Source organism: Psittacula echo, assembly GCF_963264785.1.
Source record: "Psittacula echo genome assembly, chromosome: 2".
NCBI classification, from domain to species: domain Eukaryota; kingdom Metazoa; phylum Chordata; class Aves; order Psittaciformes; family Psittacidae; genus Psittacula; species Psittacula echo.
In genome coordinates, this window is record NC_137737.1 from 149,165,479 (window position 1) to 149,191,460 (window position 25,982).

General features: G+C 46.1%; 1 protein-coding gene across 3 annotated transcripts; it reads right to left on the reverse strand.

Moving 5' to 3' along the window:
• Positions 1-933: 933 nt before the first annotated feature.
• Positions 934-25,379, reverse strand: FBXO32 (F-box protein 32). 3 transcript variants are annotated; one of them, XM_080611687.1, is made up of 9 exons: positions 25,080-25,379; positions 22,002-22,114; positions 20,259-20,308; positions 19,486-19,578; positions 13,069-13,162; positions 12,031-12,215; positions 8,433-8,615; positions 6,720-6,863; positions 934-6,055 (listed from the first exon to the last, which is right to left on the reverse strand). In XM_080611687.1, the coding sequence occupies exons 1-9, from the start codon at positions 25,193-25,195 to the stop codon at positions 5,966-5,968; spliced, it is 1,068 nt and encodes a 355-aa protein (XP_080467813.1). In that variant the 5' UTR covers positions 25,196-25,379; the 3' UTR covers positions 934-5,965. The 3 variants fall into 3 exon arrangements, with proteins under 3 accessions (XP_080467813.1, XP_080467812.1, XP_080467814.1); XM_080611686.1 differs by having other exon boundaries at positions 13,069-13,189; XM_080611688.1 differs by lacking the exons at positions 12,031-12,215; positions 13,069-13,162.
• Between the last annotated feature and the right edge of the window lie 603 nt (positions 25,380-25,982).

The window sequence follows — 25,982 nt, forward strand, 5'->3', positions numbered from 1 at the left end:
ATTAAAGTAGGAACAATCATAGACAGACCTCACTGATGCACCCACCATGTTCCTAAAAAGATCAAGTGATCTTTTTAGTCTTTGAGTCTATTAAAATACGTAGAATGGAACATTTTCAAGGAGGTTTGTGTAATAAACATGTCTTAACAGCTCTCTCATCCCCTAGTTTAAAAGGCTCTGGGCATCTTGCAGACTGTCCCTTATTTCCAGAGCCTTGTGTCTTGGGGGTGAAACCCTCTAACTCTAAACCTGAGGCATAGCATAACTACAGACAGACTTATGAAACCACTTAAGCATACCTTGACAGTGCAAATGAGATTAAAGCCCAAGCATCTGCATTTCATGCTTATTTTCATAGCTGGCATAGCTTTTATCAGGCAAGCAATCCTGTTTTACCATGGTAACTTCTCTTCCAACCTGAGACATCTCATTTGCCTTTTCAACTGCTTTTCCTCCTATTTATTGGGAGTCCTTATAGTAGGGTCCTATTCGCATTCCCTCTGAGCAGGAGCCTGGGTCAGCCTGTTGCAGTCCTGACCAACCAGATGCAATTGTAACTGAAAAAAGATAAAAGTAAGTAATTTGGATAACATGTCCTTGAAAAACAACATTTCCATAAGCCACGGGTTAGAGCTGAAGCTATCAGACCAGAGTGAACACTGGTGATCTCTTTTTGGGCAACAATCACTCCTGTGCTGCGTCCAGAGCACACGAGCTCCACATCAGCACTGTTTTTTGCTAGAAGTAAGGGCTCCATTCACCTCAGTCTCCTTCAAGGTACAATGAAGCAACAGCTCTATCCAGGATATTCTTCTACTGCCACAACAACCCGAGTTCTGGATGTTCCTCCATCTGGATGTTCCTCTATTGCTTATAGTTACCAGAAATGTTAAGTCTGAAAGGTCAGCTTCGAAGCAATGAGACGACCAACTCTGTGGTTCACATTGTTTGAACATTTATTGCAATTCAGTGTCAAAAATGTTTTACAAAAATACATTACTGTCTGCACAGAACAGATGTAAAAATCAGAGCTCAACATGCAAGGGAAGAAGAAAAAAAAGTGCAAATTTATAATGGAAGGATTTTAACCACACAATAATATTAAACAGAAGTCTTAGATAAGGGATGCCTTTCACTTCATATCATCTCTAGTTACAGCTTTAAGGAAAAACAAAGCAGTAGACACGCTCCCTTCCATATATAAGTAGGTATTTATAATTACTGCCCATTAGTTCCTACAGATGAGCGTGTTTGCTGTTTCAAATTAAAATGTTCTCTTGGTAGCAGATCCGTTAGCATCCTGTGCAGCACATGATGGCTAAAACAAATACACAAGTTCCACCCTCAGCTGCCCTCCCAGGAGGGGAAGCAGCAATGCTTGGTCAGTGGAGGAGAATCTCTCTCATGTTCAAGGTATTAATATACTAGAGACTGCATGTGGCAAGGACAAGACGGATTTGTTCTCCCTAGGGCCAGATCCTGCAAAGCTGATTACCAGCACCCATGTCTATCACATCTTCCTCCAGTGATTTTGTTAAAGGTAGGTAAAGACACACAGCCCAGGAGCCACATGCTGACAGCTTCTGTGACAGCATCATTATAAGCCATGAGTGGAGCAAAGCAGCACAAGCAGAACACCAGAGACCCAAACTTTGTAACAGCAAGTCTTTATCAATCTAATCAGCCATCAGCTCCACAGGGTGTGTGTTTTGCAAGCAGGCCAGCTAGGCAGAGTGGCATTTTAATTTAAAGCTATGTCTTTTTGGCAAAGTGCTGATCTGTGGGGAAACTGCAACGGGTTTGTAAGAACAACCGCAGAGGACAATGCTGGTTTGCTATCCTGAGCAGGAGAGAAGTGTGAAACAGCACATCTGATTTATGAGCTACAGAAGAGAATTTGAAATGTTCCTGCTCTACATCACATTTTAGCTACTAAGGGCCAAGGAATTTTCCGGGCAGGAAAAGCTGGTTTAGTACCTGCGTATGTGTAGAAGGTGACAGCTTAGCAAAGGTAATTGAAGTCAAACAGAAATGGGAACACAAAGAGTTCAAAACCTGGGGGCAAAGAAAAAGAATACAAAAGATATTCCCATATACAGAAAGTGGCAGGGTGCAAATAAATGTTTACATACAAAGCCGTATCTTCAGAGCAATACAAGTCTTCCTAAGCACTTTACAAAATAAAAGGATCTAGAAACTCCCACAATTAAAAAACAGAAACCCAAACAATACAAGAGGACGTACACATTTTATGATCAATCTTTACCATACCATAGTTAGTATAAAGGGCTTAAGGTATGTACAGCTGAAATTACGCCTCTTGAAGTGGCTGTCACATTAAAATGAACTCCAAATGCCTGCCTCTTCTAGAAAGCTGAACTGCAATCTCTGGGATCTCTCCCTTCCTAAGCCGCCTCCTTCCCCTGCATGGATCTATTTTTCCTCTTCACAACACCATGTTCTACACTGCTGCACTGGTTAACACATCCTCTGAAGATAATGAGATTTCTTTGGATATACTGGCAGGAAAAAAATAGAGGAAAAAACCCCTCCTTCCATTAACTGGAAGGTGAAATGTCATTTGAAAAGAACATTCTATTTCCAAAATACAAGTAAAAGTCTGTTTTCCCTTCATAACAGCTTTGCCACCATTGTCTTAAAATAAAGAGGTCCTTTTTGCATGAGAGCAGCCTCAAACCATCCAGCCTGGAAGCCCCGTTATCACTGTCAGTTCTGTTACTCTGCCATCCTCAGCCAAGCAGATGCCTTTGCACTGCTAAAATACTGATCACTTTGTTTGTAAGTTGTTGGACTAAGGTATTTGGATGCAACAGCATTTCATTTGAAATACAAGAGTATTGAATTCACCACAACATCTTCCTGTACCAGACTTTCAAGAAACAATGAGTCTCCCAAAGAGATCAAGGCCTTATGTGACTCTTGCTGTAGCAGGAGGGTAATGACTGAGGCAGTAACTGAATGAGGCTTATTCTGTTTCCTTTCGATTAGTCCATTTTGTTCTCCAGCACAGTAGTTGCTTGGTTTTCTGCTGCTTTGGACACAGACAGCAATATCCCAGGACCTCACAAGAGCAACACACAAGTGTTAGTATGTATTAACAAATAATCTTCACCTCTTTGACCCTTTAAGATTAAATACTGCTAATAAATAAAACCCCCACCTCTAACTGAAGCTTTATAAATACGAGCCTCAGTTGCACATTATGTTGTGAGCACGACCCGTGGTCTCTGGGCAGAGGACAGAGAGTAAACTCTTTGCTCAAGAGCAGCGAAGGGCTGATAGAGACAATGGGTAATGCTCGGACATTCCCAAATCACAGCTAAATGCTGAGATTTTGTCTTGCTGTGCAAGGAATGGACTGGGCTGGGTTCAAACCTGAGCTTGAAATTCACCCAGTGTCACAATCTCACAGTGGATAAGTGTCATCTGCTAAGCATGGACTCAGACTAGGCAGAACCCCCCAGCATTTCATAGTGAAGTAGCATTGCCTTCCCATCAATCATAGTGAAGTTGGCTCACTATGGGTGGCAAGACAATGGAATAAACCCACCCTAGGTCAGAGCTGGAAACAGATGCTGCCAACGGGCACAGGTCCTCTCGCTTCTAGAAGAAGGAGCTACAACAATCTGAAAATACAGTGGCAGTGCTTCACTCACTTCACTTGCATGTTTCTGTCCTTAATATCCTCATTCACAGAGCCAGATTTCAGCCCCATCTACCTACTGTGCATATGAATATGAACGCACAGTGTGGGAATGAAAACAAACTGGCCTCCTTCACTCAAACATCCCCCCCAAACAAGCACAAGTTCATTTTTCCAAGGTAACAGCTTTTAAATCACTTTCAGTTGACGTATGATCAGCAGCTTTATGCTTTCCATCAGCAAACTGATGGATAGGGCATCAACACCAAGATAGAGCTCCCTATGCTCCACATGTTTTCTCCTCATCTCTGGAGTGTGCCAAGCTCTCGGCCATGGCTAAGGGTGCACAGGCTCACAGAGCAAAAGCTTGGGTTTGCTGTTGGAAGGCAGAATGCGCTTGTCAGCATTTTCCTGGTTTTCCTCCCCCATTCCCCAGTGCTCCATCTAGAGGCAGCTTTTTTCCCTTTTTGCGTCTCTTCCAAGAAAATGCGAAGTGATTTAGTTTGCAAAAATGCAAATACTGTCAATTTTTAATATAAACAGCTGCAGAAAAGTGTGGAAAGTCAGTTATAAAAATGTAAAAAAAGGAACAAAATAGTTAACAATCATTAACTCAAGTAGTTCTTCCTGAATTGTCCTGAGTACTCCACTTCCTCACGCTTCTTTGTACATAGTCACATAAACGTTTACCCTTCCAAGGTATCTTACTTACATCAGCACAGAGAAAGTGCTATACAGGAAATCTACTGGCAAACAGCAAAACCCTTGCATACCTTGTTAGATATGAGCTGGATGCTTCGAGCTCCACTGTAGGGAAGAGCGAAGCATTGCATGCAACAGAGGAGATGCTGAGCCAGATCACGGCCGAAGTGAAGTCAGTTTGGCCACTTACTCCATAGAACTGAAAGTTTAGCTCTAGGCTGGTATTAGATGATCTCATAAAGCAGCTCAGCACTGGAAGTGGAAGGGATTAGAGGCTGGGTCTTTGGTTATTTCTCTGTGCGAGTAGCAAAGATGCCAAGGGCCATGCTGGAAACCCCTTGATTACCCCAGTCTTGACTGCTGTTTTTAGGAAAATGCTGACCAGTTTCTTCACGGGGGTTGGACCAGATAAGTTCTGAAAGTCCCTTCCAACCCAAACTATTCTATGATTCTATGCTGTCTCGCTCATTACCCTAAACTCCAGTAATCTGAAATGATACTGCCAGTCCTCCAGTGATTAAAAACCGCATAATTTTACTAGACTGGATGGTCCAGTTCTCCCTGTATTTTACCTGCCCCAAGATAACTGAATTCACTTGACAGCAGTGAGAATACAGAGCAGTGTTGGAAAACATGGGCTTGAAGAACCAGATTCTAACCTCACTTGGGATTTCAACCAGTGTAATTAACCTAGTGGAGTTGATACGGCTTTACATGATGAGATTAAATCCAGTCCTTTGTTTCTCTGTAACAGAACTTCCTCCCTTTTAGACAATCTTCATCCTTGTGGCTTCTCTTTTCCCTTTTGCTTAGTCTTTCATAAACCCAACAAATTAAAAGAGGATGGAGTAAAGTCTTAGGTATTTATATGGTGCCTATCATCTAGGCATTCAAGCACAGAGCAAGAAAACTAATGTAAAGAGGTAAGCATTAATACAAGAAAAGATGCTTACTATCACAAACATTTCCCTTTAAATCATTGTACAAAATACAAAAGTTCACATTGTACACTGGATTCTTGTTTGAAAGGTACTCAATCTATTAGAGGTAGAAAGTAGTATGTTGCCATTCTCTCACACAAGTAGGCTAGAGTTCTATGCATTTCAGAATGTGTCCTTTAAAAACAAAAGTTAAACTTGTCACAGGGATATTTTTCATAAATAGTTTTAAAACATCGTATTTATAAATATGTATGCTAAATAAAACCAGATGGAGGAACAGTTCAACAGTCCTAGCCTCATATTGCTTTCTCTCTATGAGAAACAAACCAAAAGAGTTCTCAAATGGTTGAGGGGCAATTTCATATTTAACTCCTAAAAGCAAGAAAATGAAGGTTTTTTGCCCTGTATCTTGTACTCTGATCATAAAAAAGGGACTCTGTACAACGTGCTGCATTTATACACCAGTCCTATGGAAGTCTGTATTCCTTAAGTGCTGCACGTCAGTGAGCAACTTCACCTTTCATCTCCGAGATCCTCTTGTTCCTTGACTCAGGAGCTTTGAACAGACACAAATATTTACACTATTTACAAATGGAGTGTCCAAGCTCAGTGGCATAAAGTGTCCTGTAAGAATCGCATAAGCTGCGGTGACCCAAGTTCAAAACCTGAACAAGTTGATAAAGTCTTGCGGCGAAAGTGAGGTGGAGCAAGTCTCCGGGTTGTTGGCTGTGCAGGGGTGATCAGTGCCCTGGGAAAGGAGAAAACAACTCCATTTAGAGAGACTGTGGAAAGAGCGCCAGAGCATCAGCCAACTTAGCACTGCCCCCTGCCAGATATCCTGCTTGCAAGTAGAGCAGAGCCCAGAACAGTATTTCTACTCTCCAAAGCAGTCAGAACTGGGCTTTGTGTATTAGGGGCTACTGGCAAGTCATGGGAAATAAAATCAGCAAAGATCCGATTCATTGTTTTCCCTTTTTCTGAGGGATGAGAGACTGGAGCCTACCATCAGCAGCACGAGTTTAACTAGAGACCTGCCCTACCACAGCAGCCAGCAGATTTTTGTCTAGGCTGCTCTGTAGCCAGCTAATTGTCTTGCCAAGACCTCCACCTCCATGTAATGGGTGGGAGGAGTTGCTGGCAATGCTAAAGTGATTTACTGCAGGCAGCCCTACAGTATGCCCATTTCCCTCCCCTCTGGGCCTTGAAAGCCACTACTTTGTTCAAGATAAAGATGGGATCTCAAGCATATGGGAGAAATGACCTTAACAGCTGAGGGAGGATTAAGATGTAGGAAAACACCAGCTTATAGAGGCAAAGGAACCACAGCACCCCAAACCAGCTGCAATCAGGCAAAGCACTGGTTGCCCCAGTGCTCCCACCCCAATTCAGTTTGCCCCACCAGCACCTCATACCTTCCAGGAGAGGATGTGGCAGTGCCTGCAGAGCTGCAGCGTGTCACCATACTGCTCCTTCCGTGGGTAACACCTTATGAGCTTGAAGTACATCTTTTTCCAATCCAGCTGTCCCTTGTCAGATAAGATTAGCCGTTTGCGAATCTGAAGAGAAAATAACAACTGCAGCAGGTCAAAAAAATAATGCTTTGTTCTTCCCAATTCATGCTCTTCTCTCCCTCGCATCCCTGCGAGGTCTCATAACAGTTCCTGAGAAAGCTCCTGCTCTGAATATCCAGCTACAACCAGCTTCCTGATGGCAAGAGCCTCACCCAATACCGTTATCAGGATCTATCCCCATTTCATTAACATTACCATATGAAGCCTGAAACACTGGGAGCTATTTTGTAACTACTTTGGCCACTGTTTCTGGCTGGCAGAAAGTACAGTTGCATTTAACAGTTTCAGAAGTTGAGGTATTTTGCTCCTTCACTGACTTGTAGTCAGTGATTTGTCACATTAGCTTGTGCAACACCCATCTTCAAGGGTTCATTACTTGCAGAGACTGAATTTGAATTAACTTCCCCAGAGTCACTTCCAAAGTCAGATTCAGAGTAAGCAAATAAAGCCAAGTCAGCAGAGAGATGTGGCACATGGTCCCTGAAGTGCTGAGGTCTGGTTATCCACACCCCATTCACCCATAAATACAGAGAGGGACTTTTGTTTGGTTTTAAGTTCAGAAGGTCCCAGATCTGGAGCCCACAATGTAAGGATGTGGACCTGTTGAAGTGAGTCCAGAGGAGCTCGTGAAGATGCTCTGAGGGCTGGAGCACCTCTGCTCTGGAGACAGACTGAGAGAGTTGGGCTTTTCCAGCCTGGGGAAGAGAAGGCTCAGGGGAGATCTCAGAGCAGCTTCCAGTGCCTAAGGGGAGCTACAAGAAATTTGGAGAGGGAATTTTTACAAGGGCCTGTAGGGACAGGACAAAGTGTAATGGTTCTAAACTGAAAGAGGGTAGATTTAGGTGTGAGGAAGAAGCTCTTTACTGTGAGGGTGCTGAGGCACTGGCACAGGTTGCCCAGAGAAGCTGCGGCTGCCCCACCTATGGCAGTGTTCAGGGTCAGGTTGGATGGGGCTTGAAGCAACCTGGTCTGGTAGAAGGTGTCCCTGCCCATGACAGGGGGGTTGGACCCTTCCAACCCAAGCAATTTTATGATTACCAGCTTGCAAAGGGGGCAAAAGATGTTTGCCTATGTAAACTTGGGTACTGGCAGGGCTGTTTTCCACAGGGCTGTTTTCTGCATAGTCCTGTCACTCAAAGAACAGCTCAGAGGGGATTTCCTGCTCTAAAGCATAAGACAGTACAACTCATCACTCATGGACCACATCCACAGAGATTCTCTGTGAGGGTGTCAGCCCTTGTGACATCAGGGTCCAGGCTGGAGCTTGCCTGCATGTTTTCCCCACACACGTGGGGAGAGGAGCATGACTTGCAGTTGTTACTACCTGGATTAGGGTTGAAGTTCACCGTATGACTAATTCCTCAGGCTCTTGTTTCAGGAATCATTGCTGTGGCATGCAAAGCCCTCTACATAAACCATCTTCACAGCCATCCTCATGCCAGCCTGTATTATCAGCCTGTGGCACAGCACTTAGATCCAAGGAGAGTCAATTAAGAGTGTCCTACCCATGTGTTCACTTGCAAGTGGGGTACAACAAGCAAGTGGTGGTAGTACCTGTCTGTCTGTGAAGTGGTACTGGCAAAGTTTCTTCCACAGCAGCCGGTCTTCGCTGAGGACTTGCAGGTCAGGAGCCACCTGACCAAGGCTAACCAGGTCTCTCCCATCGCTCAGTCGCTGCATGATGTTCAATTGTAAACACAACGGTAGGTCTGTGAAAGTGGTTCCTTTAAAGGCAGGCTGGAAGAGACAGACAAAAATAGAGCTCACAGGAAGCTGAAAACCCAAGCAATTCTATGCTGCAGCAGTTACTGCTTTCTTAGCATTGTTCTTCACATAGAGAATAATGCTGTAGTTGCCTCTTTGAATAAGGAAAGATTTTACATAGAGATATTTAACCTTCTGCCCCAGAACAGTTTGAAATACCTTCAAGGATGAGGCCATGTACATGTAATACAGTAGTTAGAAGCAGACTTGCAGTTGAAGCCTCCTCCTCTCCTTTTTGTGCATCCCACATCCACACTCATGAGACTCTGCCCCCAGAAGCACCACCATCAACTTTCACTACAGCAGGACATTGGCTGCATCATGGTATCAACTATAAACCATGCAGGTCTCTCCACCATGAGGGAGATCAGTATTACTTCTCAGGTTCAGCCTCATGTTACACATATTGCTGGGAATCTCATGCTCCTCTGACATGTGTTTTAGCTTATGTTGTCACAGGACCCTACCCTGCTGTAACCACAGCAGTGACTGATGAGTACCCACAGCAGGGTTTTTCCCTGCATGTCTTCCCAGGTCACTGCTGGCAAGACTAACTTTGTGAACGCTTGAAGGACCTGCCCCTTTCCCATCAGCTCCAGCCATGGCTTTCCAGGCTGGTCAGCCACACCAGAGCACATCCTAGCCCACAGAGACAATAGCCACCTTCACACCCCATCCACCTTTGCCTGGTCTACATTGGGTGCAGGACTGTTTTGCAAGTCATCATGGTGGCACAGCTCCAGGACAAACTGACCACGATGGATTTGCAGGCCCTGCACTTGGGAGAAATTCAAGGCACACATGGGAGCAAAGCATCAGCAAGGACCACAACCCAGACTCCAACTGCTTCAAAACCAGCCCCAGCCTTATTAAGGCAAACAGCAGCTTTTAGGATTAGGCCCCAATGAAGAAACAATGTTAGACAGATGTGCCAAGTTTATCATTTACCCTGTACAGAGATGCTGCTATTTTAAGTCACAGAGTCACAGCACCCATCTCACAATTGGCAGAGCTATTAACTGTTTCAAACAAGAAGCACGAGGCCCACCATCAGCAGGGGAACACTGCATGAAGCTGCTTTTAATCATGTTGTTCCATCTCCAGTCATCCCATGTGAAACTCCACAGGCACAACAAGTATGTGTGTACACAAATAGCTCCCACCTTCCCTCCAGCACCCTCATCACCAGCCTGGCCAAACCATGCAGCACTGCCAAGTACCTGCAAGTGCCACAGCTTTTCAAATGCATCATTTCTGGCCATCTCCACCAGCAACAGGCCTGAAAGAAATGCTCCAGGAGTGAACTGTCTCTGCCATCGCCAGAGGACATTTCTTCCCATGACAGCCTGGGTCATATCTTGGGGTAAGAAGAATGCACTGGAGCCTTGGATCCCATTGATCCCCCTTGCATTCTCCTGCACTCGCCACATACAAGCTTTGCTAGGGCACAACACTAAAGACTAAGCTCAGAGGCTCAAAAAAGCCCCAAAGTTCATGCTTATGTCTTATTTCTGAAGAAACCAGAGTGACTCAAGCAAATCCTTACAGGTTTCCTAAGTCAGGGCCAAAGACTTATCTGCTACTTCTTTTCCCTCAGTACTCCTTTCCAGGACTTTTGAACATTACTTATTTTGGAGAAGGAACAGAACAGAGATGAGATCAGAGCAGAGCAGTTTGCTGTCACTTTCTGGACAGAGTTGGTTTTTTTGTTTTAAAGCAGCTCTAGTGCACAATATTTTGCAAGTTTCTTTATTTTAAAGGGTTAGGTCTTGGCTGTTGCGAGACATTTCCCCCCTCCAGAAACCCCAGAAGCACTCAGTGCACTGTAAGCAAAGGGCTGCACAGAGCTGACCTTGTTCTTCCTTCCTCTAAACTCAGCTGGTTTTGTTCTAACTTGACCTGAAGTCATCTTCAGGGGTGTGAAATTTGTTTTGCAAGCTCAACATCTATTTTATTTTAGAAAAGTGCCTGTAAACACACATGTAAGTACATAAAAATTGAGTTCTGTTCACAAGCAACGTTTTGATGCACTTTAGTCTGGATAGACAGTTCTTTGAAATGCTTGTCTGTCCTTCATGAGTTCCTAAAGTAGAGGGAAGCAGCACTCAGGGCAGTAGACGCCCAGGTGAGCTGAGCCTGACAGTGCCCAGGCACAGGGCAGCTCCCCAGCTCATGGACCTGCTGTGCCCCAGAGCCACCCCACAGCTGGGCCAGTGCTTCCCCTGCAAGGCCCATCCCAAGAGCTGCACACCAGGAGGGACAGCAGAAGTGGGGACTCCCTGACCGCCATCAGATAAGGCACTGCTGCTTTTGCAGCTCTTCAAACTCCCCAGAGTTCATCTCCTGTGTCCTGTTGCCTGCATCACTTCAGTGAAGGACTGGAAATTGTTTCCTGGTGTTCCCAGAAAAAATGATGAATATAGGCCCTTTGCTTAATCTTTTGCAAATGTCTCTCTGGTTAACCCCCCAGAGAAAAAGGTGCTCTTTATATTCTCTTGAGCCATGCCTTGGTCTGCCCAACCAGTTTCACAGTCCAGTTCACTGCAGGGAAGTCCTACAAGAGGCACACCAGAGATCAGCCTTGGAGGAAAGCTTGATCATTCCTGTGAGTAGCTGTCCATTCCATGTGGAAAAAATGTTTAGACATGGTCCTGGGCAACTGGCTGTAGCTGTCCTTGCTTGATCAAGGGTGCTGGACCAGACTACCTCCAGAGGTCCTTTCCAACCTCAACCCTTCTGTGATTCTGTGAAACGGAGCAAATTCAGACTATTCTCATGCAAAGCCAGGTTAGGCATTTCTCAATACATCTTTCCCATCCACAGTGACACTGCTGAAAACACACATTGTAAAAGCAGGACTCATCCAGCTAGAACAGGCAGCTCCAGACTATTGGAAGAATCAGTGATATTTTCAGCCAGGAAGCATGAAGTTGCACAGCTCTTTGGAAATTTGCATTTAATTTACAGATTGAGCAAATCTAAAAACCTCAACTATCTGATAAACAGGTTTTGATGACAATGTCTCAGTTTCAGAAAGACTGAGTTGACTTTTTATACTGAGGCTTAGTCTCTAAAGACTCTCAAGTGGGGGAGGTGGTTTCCTGCCCAGCTGTTTGCACAACATTTCATGGCCATTAAGGAGTCAAACCACGGTCTGTGACCAGTAACAGTGAGCATGATCCTGGGTCATGTACACTGAGTTTGATTTAAGGGACACAAGTAATGCTAGGAATGCATCCAGTTATTTTGGCAGCTCCAGGTCCTTCCCCAGCACTCTGTGCTTGCACTTGGGAGTACAGTGAGATGCAGTCACCTAAGTGAGAGCTGCCACATGAGAAGGTTTCACAAAGGAGCCACGTTATTTTTGGCTTTCAGGATTTGTGCTTACCCTGGTGATCTGAATGTTGTTCAGTTGCTGCTGCCAGTGGAGAATACTCTCCATCCTGTGCACCCACATGTTGATGTTTCCAACCAGGACAGACTTGCCGACCCGTTGAACTAATGTGCAGAGGGATGTATAGAGGGTCTGCAGCAATTCCCGTATTAGCCTGATGTTCTGCTGATCTTCAAGGACTTTGGAAGAACAGGAAAGGTTAAAATTGGGCACTGCCCAAATCCTTTTCTAAATTTACACGTTCCTCAGGCAGGTCAATTTATCTGCTATAACCCCACAGGCCAGAAGAGCCAGCCTGTGCTTTTCTTTTTAGAGGAAAGCACTTAAAACATTAGCCAGGCACAGTAGGTTAGACAACAGATGGAAGGAGATTCTCCAGGATAAGCAGATGAAGTATCTGCCCTTTCTGCATCACTCCCCATTTCCCACCACTGGCAAGCAGCCAGTTTTCCCCTCTGATATCCATGTGTACCTCTTCCCCATCTACCCCAGCTGACATGCAGGGAGACAGCTCAGGATCTCCTTTCTCATTATGTATACACACACTAAGAGGTTGTTCTCAATTCCCAGCCCTCAGACAGAGCTAGAGCATCAGGGAGGGAAGCGCCACATGTCAACCATTCAGCCCCCCTCACAGGTGAAGACAGCTCTGGAGCTTTCCCTCCCTCTGGAGCAGTGGGAGCACTTGATACAGCAAACTGGCAACAAGGCGGCAGCAGAGGCTACAGATAGGCTGGGGGCAGGAGCAGCCCATCTCTTCTGCAGTCAGAAATAGGACTCAGTAGGATGCAAGAAGAGGTGGTAGCAAGGAAAAGGAGGAATCACCTCAGATACCTACTGGAATACAGCCATTTCCCACTCGCCCCCCTCTCCAGTCCTTCCCCGAGGGAAAATGGAGCTGCACTACAGAAATAAGCAACGGTGCCCTTCTTCACCCATCGTGTATTGCCTGGCTGTTCTCAAGGATGTGGTTCACAGAGGACAGCAGATCAGATCCACCTCCTCCTCCCCCTCCCTGCTCCTGTTTCTTACCTTTCTGCACCACTTTCTCCAAAATGTTCATGTAGTTCTTCTGGGCAATGCCGCTCAGTGACGTCAGCTGAGACTTTGCTATCAGCTCCAGCAGCTGTGGATAAAAATAGAGGTTGCAAGCCTCAGAGCACAGAGATACCTTTCTAATCTTGACTCCTGGTCACATGACACAGCAAAACAGTCCACGGACTTGTTTGCTGCTGGAAAATAAAAGTGAGATAGAACGACAGAGCAAGCGAATGCAAAGGCGGAGGAGAGCAGAGCCAAATAATTAAACCCACATTGAAGGGGGGGATAAGAGCATTCTAATGATCTTTGAGGGGGAAGAAAACTTGATTTCACGGTTCAGAGAAGCAGAGAAACCACAGAGCAGCGCTGAGGCTGGCAGCCTCTATTCACACCAAGAGAACAACGAATAGCCAACGTCACTGTCCTTCGCTGGGGCACAAACAAGCCCTGTCATGGGGGAACACGACCAAATGCCTGTTTGGATGGGGACATTATTGATGGAGCCTTAATGAGAATCAGACTCCGCGATTTACGTCAAGCTCCTGGGTTGCATGGGTTTTGTCAGAGTGCTGTCACCATGGCAGAAAGGTTGTGCATTGTATTAAAAACAGCCTCCTCCCTTCAACAGACTCCTATTCCCCCAAGGTTTCCTCCCCTGTTCAACTCTTACAGCTGAAACACCAAGCCACCTTTCCCCCTTTGTCCTGTTTACTTGTTAACCTCCCCTAATGGAGGTCTTGCTTTTACTTTCCATTAGGATTTGTTTCCCCATTACTGATCTGACTTGTGTACAATCTGAACACTAATTTTGGGCTGCAGATGCTAAAGGAAGCACTTCCCACAGGGAAGATGCCCTTTCCTCCCCAGCTACCACCACAAGAACAGCTGTGGAAGTTCCCTATGGATCATGCACTGCAGAACATGCGTCCTCTGATCTTCCAAGCCTTCTTCCCTTCCCCCAGCATTATATAAATACACAGGCTGTCCACGTGTCAGTCCATTTGGTTTGGATGTACATAGCCTTCTGTTTTAATTTAGAAAGGAAAGAGAAAACCTTTTATGCTACAAGTCAATCAACACATTGCCACATGACTAGCTTATTAATCCTTTATCATCTTCAGCTATAGTATCCAGTTGCTGGCACTGCAGAGCCCAGAGAAGGTGCAACTACTTGTGTCAAGCAACTAAGATGGCTTTTGACAAGACTTGATAAGCCATAAGCTGAGCTGTTTGCCCCGCTATAAGAATGACAGGAATGCATCCAAAAAGTCATCGGCAGCTTGCCACAAAGCAGGGAGCTGGGGAGAGGTGTCACTGCAGTCATTCGCCTGCTCTGCTCACATGTGACTGCCACTTCGGAGCAGTGAAGTTGCCTCGAGTGACTGATCTTCTTCCATCTGATTTCCAGGCCAACACCACCATCAGATGGATTTGAGTTTACATTCTATTAATATCTTGTACCTCTCATGACCGAAAGAAAACAAGATGAAAAAAGACCTGTGCTAGCTCCTGTGAAGGGCAGGCTGCCTGTTTTCTTGGCTCATCTGGAGGGAAACAAGAGATGCAGGAGTTTGCTAATACTTGGTGCACAGGCATCAGTGGGTCTTCTTGCTACACCAGCTAAACTGAGACAACAATAACTAGATACTCTTAAAAACAAGGCAGTTTGCAAGATGCTCGAGATGTTTTATAAGAGGTCTTTTATTCATTTTTTGAAATAATGGAGAAGTAGAAAAAATATCAGTGCCCCAAAGTGGTCTGTAATACCCTGCTTACACTGAACTGTTCAGTCTTTAGACCTTTGATTATAGTGATCAATTTACCAGAATCCATCTGTACATTAGCCACACATGCACCCAGATCAGCTCTTCTGTGCATGAACAACTGCTGTCTCCAGATTGCACCATTCTGGAACTGGCATAGAGACAGCTTCCTCCAGGCTGGGTGTTAGCAATGTTGTGCCCATTACAGAAAACACCAAAATGCACCCAGTGATAAGCATCACGTAATGCAATACTGTAGGAGTGAGATACCAGGGCCATTCTTTAAGAACAAGGATAAAAATCTCAGTTCCTTGAAGAATGGCTAAATTAATGCTGTCCCAATTTAGCAAAGGAACAGATTCAAATTTGCCCGGTGTTTATCAAGGTTCAATTTATGCTCAGTGAACCAGCTTAGATATCACGTGTCACCTCCCTTCCCCTGCAGCAATAAACACAGGATGAAATTCCATATGAAAACTATGTTGTGAATACTTCTCGGACTGCTCCATCGGGACTGCTGGCTGAAGCAACCGGCTTAGCTCTCCAAACCAAGACACTTTTTATTCTTCTGTGCTCATGTAACACACAAAAACCAAGCAAGCAATACAGTTTTATCCATGCCCCACATGCTCCAGTGTATTGGAGGGTCTTAGCCTTGGCACAGACCCAGAGTATGTTCTCTTAATGGACTGCCAAATGGGGGTCTATAGCATTATTAAAAGGAAATCAATGTTGCCACTTGCATAATACAGACTAAGAGCAGACTGATGAGTTCAGATTAATGCTGAGTAGGGTAAAAAGGTGAGAGAGCTACAAGCATGTGTTATGATGCAGTTGCATTAAGTCCAACCCACGCTCAACTGAGAGGGACAGATGGTAGGAAAGAGTGCACAGGGAAAGGTTAAGAGCAATTTTAAAACGCCTGCTTTCAAAACCACGAAGTGATTGCATTCCAGCTGATTGTAACTAGGCCTGGGAAGCCTGCAAGACCTTCAGAACACAGGGCATTAGATCCCAATTCACTCTTTCAACTCCTCAGAAGTTGATAAAGGTGATCTGGTAGCTTCCCCAGAAAATCCTTCCTACCATCTCACCCATATTATTTTGTGTGCTCAGAGGTCTACCGGAGCCACAGAGGAAGGGCAAGAGGTGCAGTGGGCTGTTCCAGAGCCTCTGCAAAGCTGGCAGGAGGCAGCATCTTCCACAGCAGGGCAATAACCTGCTCAGTTCCCCATAAGTGATGGGGCTCCTGCCCAAACCCCACTAGCAGTCAGCCTAAAGCAGCTGGTGCAATGAGCCACTCAGCTGCACAGGCAGAGCAGGTCTCCTACCATAACAAGGGAAAAACCCAGCAAACACAACACTGCCATGTGGCAGGGAATAAAGGTCCCTGTTTCAGGACCATGAGAACACATGACATGAGTCACATACAGCAAGTACTGTGCACAGCATTGCCTAAACCTGCTTCAGTCAGATGGCCCTTGTGCCACTGTCCCCAACACTGGGGTGTGTGGGCAATCCATACCCCAAATAACCCACAGCTATGGGCTTATAGCACAGAGAGCCAAAACCCCCCCCAAGCAGGCCTGCTGCACCCAGCAGATGGGCACAACCTTGACTCAAAAAGGGAAATGATTTGTAATGATTAAAATCACAAGTCTCAAACTACTCAAGTGTAAACCCCCTTTAAATACCTCAAAGCAGCTATAGGGAACCTGGACTGCACCCTGTGGGGATCCATAAGCTCCTCCTAGTTGGGGATTATGGTTCCTCACATCTGTACAGCTTAAGAAAAATGTATTGCAATGAAAAATTCCTCCTCCAGCCCCACCTTGCTCTCACAGCCCTTCAGTTTGTGGCTGAAATGTCACATTGGCTTTCAGCTTGGATGTAGAGCAAGAGCAGGGCAAGTTATAATGATTTACAGCACAGGTGCTGACAGATCTTCATGAAACAGCATCAAGCTGATTCTTTCAGCACAGCATAAATCCAGGACTCCTGGAGCTAACTGCTGTAAAAACATAACAAATATAAGAGACTACTTTAGCAGGCTGCACACTATCTAGATCATGTTATTCCAGAACTGTGCCCATGCAGCTTAACCTGACCTAAGCTTTTATGATCAGACACAGCACCTTGCCTTGAGATATTACTGCACAACCATCACACAACAAATCTTTCTGAAGGAAGCAGCCTGTAAAATCTCACTGTCATCTGAACAGTGATCCCAAAGGAGAACAAACAACTGCTGGGCTATATGTACTTGTTGTCTTTGCTGATATTACTTATGCTCACAGAATACTTCCAGTCTTTAAAGCCAGAGAAACCAGGGCTGCTTCGAGACCAAGAACAGTTTGGGTACTCTGTACCAATCACACACTTCTTTACTAGCTCTAAAACTTTGTCCTGTAACATGTAGGCAGATGGTATAGTTTAAAAGATCAACAAGAATCAAGTCCTAGCAGCAATGCCTAGACTTAGCACTTCCAGCACTGCATCATCAGACTGTCAAGATGAGATTGATGTTGGAAGAGAATTTCTTCAGTTAGACGAACTCACTGGCTCCATGAATACCTGCCAAGCTTCTTGCAGCTCACACCACCTCAGAGGTGCCCATTTGATCAGTGCACTGTCAGTATTACTTTGGGAATATCTTAAGCAGCAGACACTTACGTAAGACAAGAAAATCAGCACCAAAACCACTGTAGCACTTAAGTTCAGAGAAATTCAGAAAGGAATGCTTTGAAAAAGACAAGCTGATGCTCAGCCTGAAAGCCCATTTTGCTGTCAGCAGTGACGTAGCTTATTTCTCTGTAGGGCAAGTTGCATGTAGCCAGCAGAATCCCAAGCCTGCAGCTGTTTCTCTCCTCTTTTCCCCTACAGATAACCTCATATTCTTCCCCAGCCTCCAACTCTAAACTTCCCTCCTTGGAAAGCATTTGCTTGATGAACTAAGTAGCATGACATTAATCAGATACCCCAAGCAACGGGTGGAACTAGAGAGAACAAGGGAGGGAAAGGAAAAATGTTATGCCTGCCAATATTCAAAGGCATTTTCCATGTGACAGTCTGCTCATCTGTGTGCTCTAGGAGGCCTGTGATTTGCAAAGGACCATAAACAAGATCCACATCTAGGCAGAGCTTTTCATGAGTAAATCTGGCCTCTAAGGCACTTTATGAGCTACTATCCACCGGAGACTTGGCTGATAGAAGTCTTTCATTTTAAGAAGCCAGTTTTCTATTTGATCCATGGTACCAGGTTTAATACCTTCTTTAATCTGCCAAACCACAAGTCAGCCTCAATTAGGAAGCTTCATACTTCTCAGTAGTCCTGTATCCTTAAAACTACCGAGGGGAAAACTAATCTTAAAAGCTCAGAAGAGAGGCAATCTGTAGAAGCAAGGACACATGCTGACTTCCATACAGAAAACTGCTGTTTTGGACACAGCAGACTCAGGATGCTTTCATGGGAAAAAGAAGGAAGAAGGTCAGCCAGAGCCTCCCCACCAGACCACACCAGCCCCCCTGAAACTTCAGTGCACTATTCTGCTCAATCATTGCAGTCCTATGCAAGATACCTTCCCAGGCTGACAGAGGCTTCCACAGGCTTCTTGTCACCTAGACAAACCAAGGTGAACCTGCTCAGATCACTTCTTCCTTAGACACTTCATGACATTTGAGGGAAAGCAATACCAATGCTGCTTGCTCCAGAACCTAAAACCTGAACAGCTGGTGCCTCACCAGTGATCAGCTGCTGCTGAGACATGAAAAGGAGCTGTTTATAAACAGCCTCAAGTTAATAACAGATTTTTTTTTTAAGCTTATTGAATTCCAAACCTTGATAAACATCTGAAATTCAAGATCAATTTGCAGATCACATGCACATAACATACAAGCATCCACAGTCCCTGAGACAGTAGCTCCTCAACCACTACCACCCCCCTCAGTCACACAGAGCCGAAAGATCTGTTACGCAAAGCCAGAGTATGGGGAACCTGGGGCTGATGCCTCTTTCCTACCAACTAATGGTGTCAGGACTAACCAAATGCTTCACCCACTGAAACCACTGCTACTCACGCAGTATTTAGAGCAACCACAATCCTTAGCAGAGAAGAGCAGTGCCTCCAAGAGGTTCAGCCCATTCTCTCATTCCCCAAATGCTCAGCTCCTCAGTGTTTCTCCTTTATCACTTCAAGAAAGATAAAGCTTCACAGCCCTCACAGAGCTGAAGCCTTCTACACGAAGAGATTCCTGCTGCTCTACAGCCTCTGCAGAGAGCCCATGCTCCTTTTGAGGGCTACAGAAGTTACACTTAAGCTGAACTGAGAAGTCAGGAATGAGAAGTTAAGTTTCCTGGGTTTCAGAAGTGAATTTCACAATTGAAAAGTAGTAGGAATGCTAGGCTAAGGACAACCCATCACCTATGTTACCACCACCTATGTGCCTTTCCATTTCAACAGATCAGAGAGGAGGTTTTGGGCATTTATCAACACAGCTACCATCAACTACTTGATGCAGCAAAACACAACACCCCCTCCTTCCATGCCTGGGCCTCTCTTGGCCAGTGCTTCCCATCACCCAATTGCAGCTCAGTTCAGAGCCTCTACCACCATCACCACAAAATAAACCCCAGCCTTTCACTCACCCTCACAACATAGTTGAATCTCCTGGAGTCCAGGATAGCACTGGAGAAGTCAAGTCGGTTGAAGGCTTCCCCCAGGGTGCAGTAACCATGGCGCTGAGGAAAAACAACCACAGTCTGGGTCATGCTTTGGCCGACATCAGTCCAGACAGCACCAGGTAGATGTGACCCAGGGCAACTCAACTGAGCAAGCTCATGGTTACAAACCATGGGAGCAGCTTGCAGCTGGAGGAGGCCTCCCACAGAGCCACGCTTACTGACATCAGGAGTGGGCATGGCCAGATGTAGATTAAGCTATTTTCCTCAACAGTGACCTGAGATCTGCTCATGACCAATGAATTTATGGGTGAGAATGAGCCACACATTCCCAGGGTTCAATATATAGGGCAAGTTCAGAGCAGTCTCATACAGCTGCTTCTCTCCATGAACGCAAGCAAGGCGTTGTGATGAATTCCAATGATTTTCCATGTTAGGACTGTTCTGGGTGAAAGCCAAGAACAGTATTATGGCTTGGTCTGCAAATGGCTGTTTTTTTGGTGGGGTTTTTTTTTCCTAACTGAGGAAAGCAAACAAGTCATATTTTAAACACATGTACAGCAAGCCCTGGCTCCCTGATTAGGGCTTAAAATCATTACTGAAATTCCAACCACAAGCCAGATCTTCCACTTATCTCTGAAGAGCTTCTGCTGATTTATATCAATACAGTATCTCCCACTGTGTGGGGAAAAAAAAAAACACAGTAGAAAATGGAACAAAGAACCTATGGAGGCACTCACCTCTTTTGTGCTCCCCTTATGAACATAGATCCATTTCTCCTGGTGGAAATCTGTTTGGATAAAGACATTTTGTTCAGTTAATCTCCCACCTCAGAGGGCTGGGATCTCTGTTCTGCTCGTAACCCTCACTGCCCTTTTAGTGCAAATGAAGTTATTTTATGTTTACACCATCTGCACTTGAAACCGAATCTAGCAACTTGCTAAGCTGCTTTGTTTCCATACTCCTTCATTTGAGACTGCAGTCCTGAGCCTTAGAAAGGGCTTCTGTTTCAGTGACACAGATCAAGACTCTAAATGTTTAATCTGCGAGCCACAGATATACCATAGCACCTTCTCTTCTTTGGTCCCAGACAGTAAGTGTGGCTGACAGCCAGGTTCTGTTGTTATTGATTTTATTAACTATTCATTACCTTGGTTACAGGCTTGGGATTGAATGTCAAATTCAAAGTTGAGCAAAAATGTCATGAGACACCAGGCATGTGAGAGAGAGCTTTTAGCAGTGAGGTCAGGCTCAGAGGAGCATGCTTGTGCTTGCAGCTAACTTGCTAAAAAAGAAAAACCTATTTGGGACCAAAATTTTCCTATTTCTAATTGCCCCTCCCTTCCCTCAGAAATGGGAGTTGTCCCATCCACTCCCTAAAATAGCTTTCTTGTACCCACCACACACTGACTTGGTTTGCAGTAAAGCCCTTATTGTAAGCAGTTTTGCTGCTCAATCCTCCTCCCACTTGACACTACTTCTACCACACACTGTCAATCAACAGCTAGTGTAAGGAAAATTATTCTCATTGTCCTGCTAGACTTCTTTCCTTAAAGAAAATATCAGACTTTTGGAGTCCCTCCACCTAAGGATGCAGCCATGTCACTGCTGCCTGGTAATGTGAGTCCAAGGCCAACCCATCTCAGTTACAGATGTGCAGACCCTGCACCAGGCCCTTTTAAATAGTAGGTCACAGCAGAAACCAGCCAAAAACTGTCATGGTAACATTTGTTTGTTCAGAGAACCAAATACACTGAGGGGCCAACTTCTGGCCCCAGTTTCTGAAATCCTGGGGGACACACAATGAGCTAATAGTAGTGTGGGAATTGTAACTCATTTCCTCTGTGTGTGTTTACATTTGTAGCCCTCACATTGAACTCTAGTACCTATCTTCCAATCAGATCAACACAGACCCTGCTGCCCCTGCAGGCTCCCCTGAGTCCTCCACAGTGCACCATCCAGACCCCTGCTGCTCACTGAGCACAGAGAGATTTCAAACCTTCCATTGTTTTGAGCGAGCTGAAATCTTACTTCATTTTTCACGCACTCCGCACACAGAGATAGGATCAAAGCTCGCATTCAGGCTTATAGCCTCCAGTAATGTAGATTAGTGCTCAACATGCATATGGAAGGAAGAATAAATTTAGCTTGTTGTGCACAAGGAAGTCTGGTGGGGGGGGACACCAAACCCTGGAACTGGTTCATTTGAATGTACCATAGGAAAAAATTACCCCTCCTTCTGACAAGCACAAATGACAAATTTGAACAGAACAAGAACAACTCCTCAGAGCAAGGATTATAGCAGGGGCATAAATCTTCACATTAAACTGTATCCAAGTTCTCTACTTAGGTCAAACATGGGCGCAAAGCCCTTCAAGGCACTCTGGAAGGCTTCATAAACTGCAAAAACCAGAGATATGAAGCATTTTCCATTGTATTGCAGCAACTCCTCTTAAAAAAGAAAAGCCAAATAGACATCTTACATTGAATCTTGGCTTTGTTATTCAGCAGGTCTTTTTTTCTCTTCTTGGCAGCAACATCATAGTTCAGGCTGTTGAAGAGATTCTCTTTGTTGTGATCATCCTTCTTGCAAAAGCTGTGAATGACACAAAGCAAGGTTTCTGTTTATTTCTGCAGTCTGCTGAACACTATGTTTCCTGCAAGGAGAGAAAACACACAGGTTTTCTCCAGGAGCTCCAAAGCTGCCTCCTTGCAGGCTGCTCTCAAGAAGTCTACATGCAGATTTTGCACCCAGTAATGGTATTCTTAAATGAGCCTCTGGTGTTTCATTCATGTGCTACAATACCCATAACAAACAGGAACAAGTAATACAGATTGCAGTTAGTGCTGGGACACTACTGGGCAGTATTTTCCTTCCTTTAACCTGTTTCTATCTTTAAGTAGCACCGTATCCTCCTGCTGTAGGTGGTAGATTCCTCTGAGCCATTCAGGCTTCCACAGAAAGACATATTTAGACATCTGAGGACATATATATGCACTCAAAATATTTATTAACAAAAGAGTCCCTTCTTTCAAGCTCAGCTGGTGGCTTTCCAAACACCACATAGTAGTGACTATACAATTTAACAGCTAGGATCCCTAGTTCAAGACTGCCCATCTGCTTTTGCTGGAGCTCTGCTGTAACTATATGATTAGTGCAGAGAGCTATAACCCCTTATTTCCTCCAAGGCCAATGAAAGACTATCTATAAAGAGGATTTGCATCAACATCTCCACATTCTTCAGACCTGCAAATGAGCAGATCCATGTAGCAATGCCAAACCAGGAAGCCCCCAGGCAGTCATCTCACTGTAGCACAGATCCATGGGGGTGGCAGCACCCACCAGGAGCTTTCACACCAGAGGACCCTGCACTCACCATGCTGCCCAGAGCTGTGGGGATGATGTGTATGTGTGGAGATGCTGTGAAGACAGGAAATGCATGCAAGAGAATGAAACAGACAGCTCCCCCATTGCCTCAGCAGCTCACAAGGGACAGGAGATGGCTGTCTGCAGCTCCGAGTTCAAAGAAGGGTCCCAGGCACATCACTGCACCCCTCAGCTGCTGTGGCTGGAACACCCCTGGAGCTCTGGCAAGCCCTTGAGAGTTGCTGCTTACACTCCTGGGCAAACTTCCTCCACAACAGCGATGAGGACCTTCACACAGCCAGACCACTTCCTCCACAGACCTCATGTTTATACTGCCTCCAAAAGACAACACAAGCACCACACCTGCTCACACCTCTGACAGCTACCCAGCATGGGCTTCTGCAAGGGAATGAAACCTGGGGGACAAGGTCCCTCTCCCATTTGCCATCTGTCAGCACAGCCACACCAGCAGCATACATGGAAACCAAGTGACCAGGTCAGTTTCAGCCCCATGAGGGACCCAGGCCTCTTCCAGATGGGTATTCTGGTTTGGCATCTCACATGGCTCCCGATGCAGAAGAAACTTCCCCCGGCTTCAGAACACCAAGAGCCTCAGCTCCCCCTTCCTGCTCCATGTTCTCCTCAGATAACAACAACTGCAGCAGCTCCTGGAGGTTCCACCACCACACTGCAGGAGGAGAACAACAGCAGCAATGCAGCTGCACAATATTCACAGTAACAACTCAGGGAGCCTGACACTTCCACCAGGATCACCCAAACCTAAGTGCAGAACATCTCAGCTGCACATCTCCCCCATCCATGCTGCCTTCTGGTAGGGGGACCAAAGCTCAAGAACAGAGAAGGGCAGTAAGGAAGAAGCAGGTTTGAGATGTTCGCACTCACATCTTATCAGGGTTACACAGAATCAATAATGGGCCAGGTCAACAAGCCCCACGCAGTGTCAGAATCCAGGCCCAAGAGCACAAGATGGATCTGCTTTAAATCTTATGTGTCAACAGCACACCCTTGACTGTTGACTTCCTACTGAATGACTCTGTAATCTGAAACCTCCATAACAACAGTAGTGGACAAATTCCAGCATGGGAGGAAGATTATCCCCCGTTTATGTACTGCCAGGTTTCCACATGCTTCTCCAAGACATCTTGACAGGTTGAACAGTTGGACACCAGGACCTGGCACTGCAAGAACCTCAGACTGGGGCCAGTATGCCACCTGCTCGCTTTTTAATGGGAAAAGGGGTGTATAAACCCATGGCAAAGCCAGTATTCACAACACAATCACAGTATTAACAGCCATTTTCCTACCTACTTACAAATGAGATGCTTTCAATTCTAAACTTCATTTTAACTTAGAGCTTGCAGAAAAGGGAGACCTGCTACATAAACCTCCTTGCACAACAGCATTTCAGCAATGGCTCACAGCAAATCCCTGTTTGTTCCATGTCCCTGTGCCACGGACACTCCTGACCCATCCGTCAGCCCAAACCTAACTGAAAACAAGATGCAGCTCTGAGAACGCTCCGTTCTGACAGGAGCAATCTGGCCGGAGACCACGAACACCCACACTGCTGCACAGGCTTCCTGCCCGCCGCAGCTCGGGGGGTTTGTTGATGTTGTGCAGGCAGATTAGTCAAGCAGCACGGAAGGTACATTCATTACTCATGGGCTGCGGAAGATTCATGGCTTCAGACACATCATCCCGCTCCAGCCCAAGAGCCGGGAAGCCCCAGGCAGGGTTGTTTCAGGAGGGGGATACCCCTAGATCCCACAGGAGACGCTCAGCGATGCTCCCCGTGGGCACATCGCCCAAGCCGTGGGTCTGCAACTGTTTTCACCCCCCTCTTCCCCATCCCGCAACAGGGAAGGACGGGAGAGACAACGGCCCAGATCTGTGTATCGACAGCCCGGACCGCCGCCAGGGCTGAGGGAAACGGGCTCTGGGTCCATCACATGCGCGGGGGAGAGCCGCCGAGCCCCTTCGCCTCAGCAACACCAAGGCCCGGTGTTACAGGCAGCCCCGCACAGGAGCCTCCCCAGGCCGGCCCCGGCGAGAGGAGACGCCGCCGTCCATCTTACCGACCCCCCCGGCGCCGTGCGGCCGCACCGCGGCGCCCCCTGGCGACACCGAAGTGAGGGGGGCAGGAGCGGGGACCGGACCGAGCCGCCGCCGGTACCTGCTGATGTCACCGACGAAGCCGCCGCTCTTCTCGTCGAGGAAGCGTGTCCATCCATCAGCCGTCTTCACCCAGCTCTGCCCGGGGGACCGCCAGTCCTGCCCCAGGAACGGCATGGCGGCGAGACGGAGCGGGGCAACACCGGGAGCGGGACCGACACCAGAAGGAGCAGCGGCGGGATCGGTGCCGGAGCGGGTCGGACTGGACCGGATCAGAGCGGCGCGGAGGATGCCGCAGGGCTGCGGACGCCGAGCCGCGCCGCGCTATTTATGCAGCGCTGTGTTGCCGGAAGCGCGCGGCTGGCCCCGCCCCCGCCGCGCCGCACGTGGCGGTGTTTATCGGCACAGCCCCGCCCTCCGCGAGAGGCCCGGGGCGGGGAGATGGGCACGGCTTGGGTGGAGGGGGCGTGGCTTGGCTGGACGGGGCGTGGTCAGGGGCGTGAGCAGCGACAAGACGCGCGGGAGTCCGTGCGCTGCGCAGGAGTGTGAGTGCCTACGTTCCATGTATAAAAACAGCAACTATCGGTTACAGATACATAGAAACATAACGTCTTGTGCATATTGCATCTCCAGATAGAATGTATATTCATATATTCGATTTATTGATACAAATAACACATTTACACAGGCATGTTTGTTAATACTTATGAATGTGGTTTACATTTTCATGTATTGCAAAATTGTGTTCTATTTATAGAAATATACAGAATCTGAACATACAAATTTAGAACCTTGTGAAAACATGCAGGCTGTATATAAAATGTAGTATGTGGTTCTATATAGAGAACACATACAGAGAAATTTTTCTGTATTGAATGGGTTCTAAATATATGCTTCATATATTTATATGTAAGTATTTTATACTTGCATAAAGTTTTATGTATGTACAACATAAAACATGTAT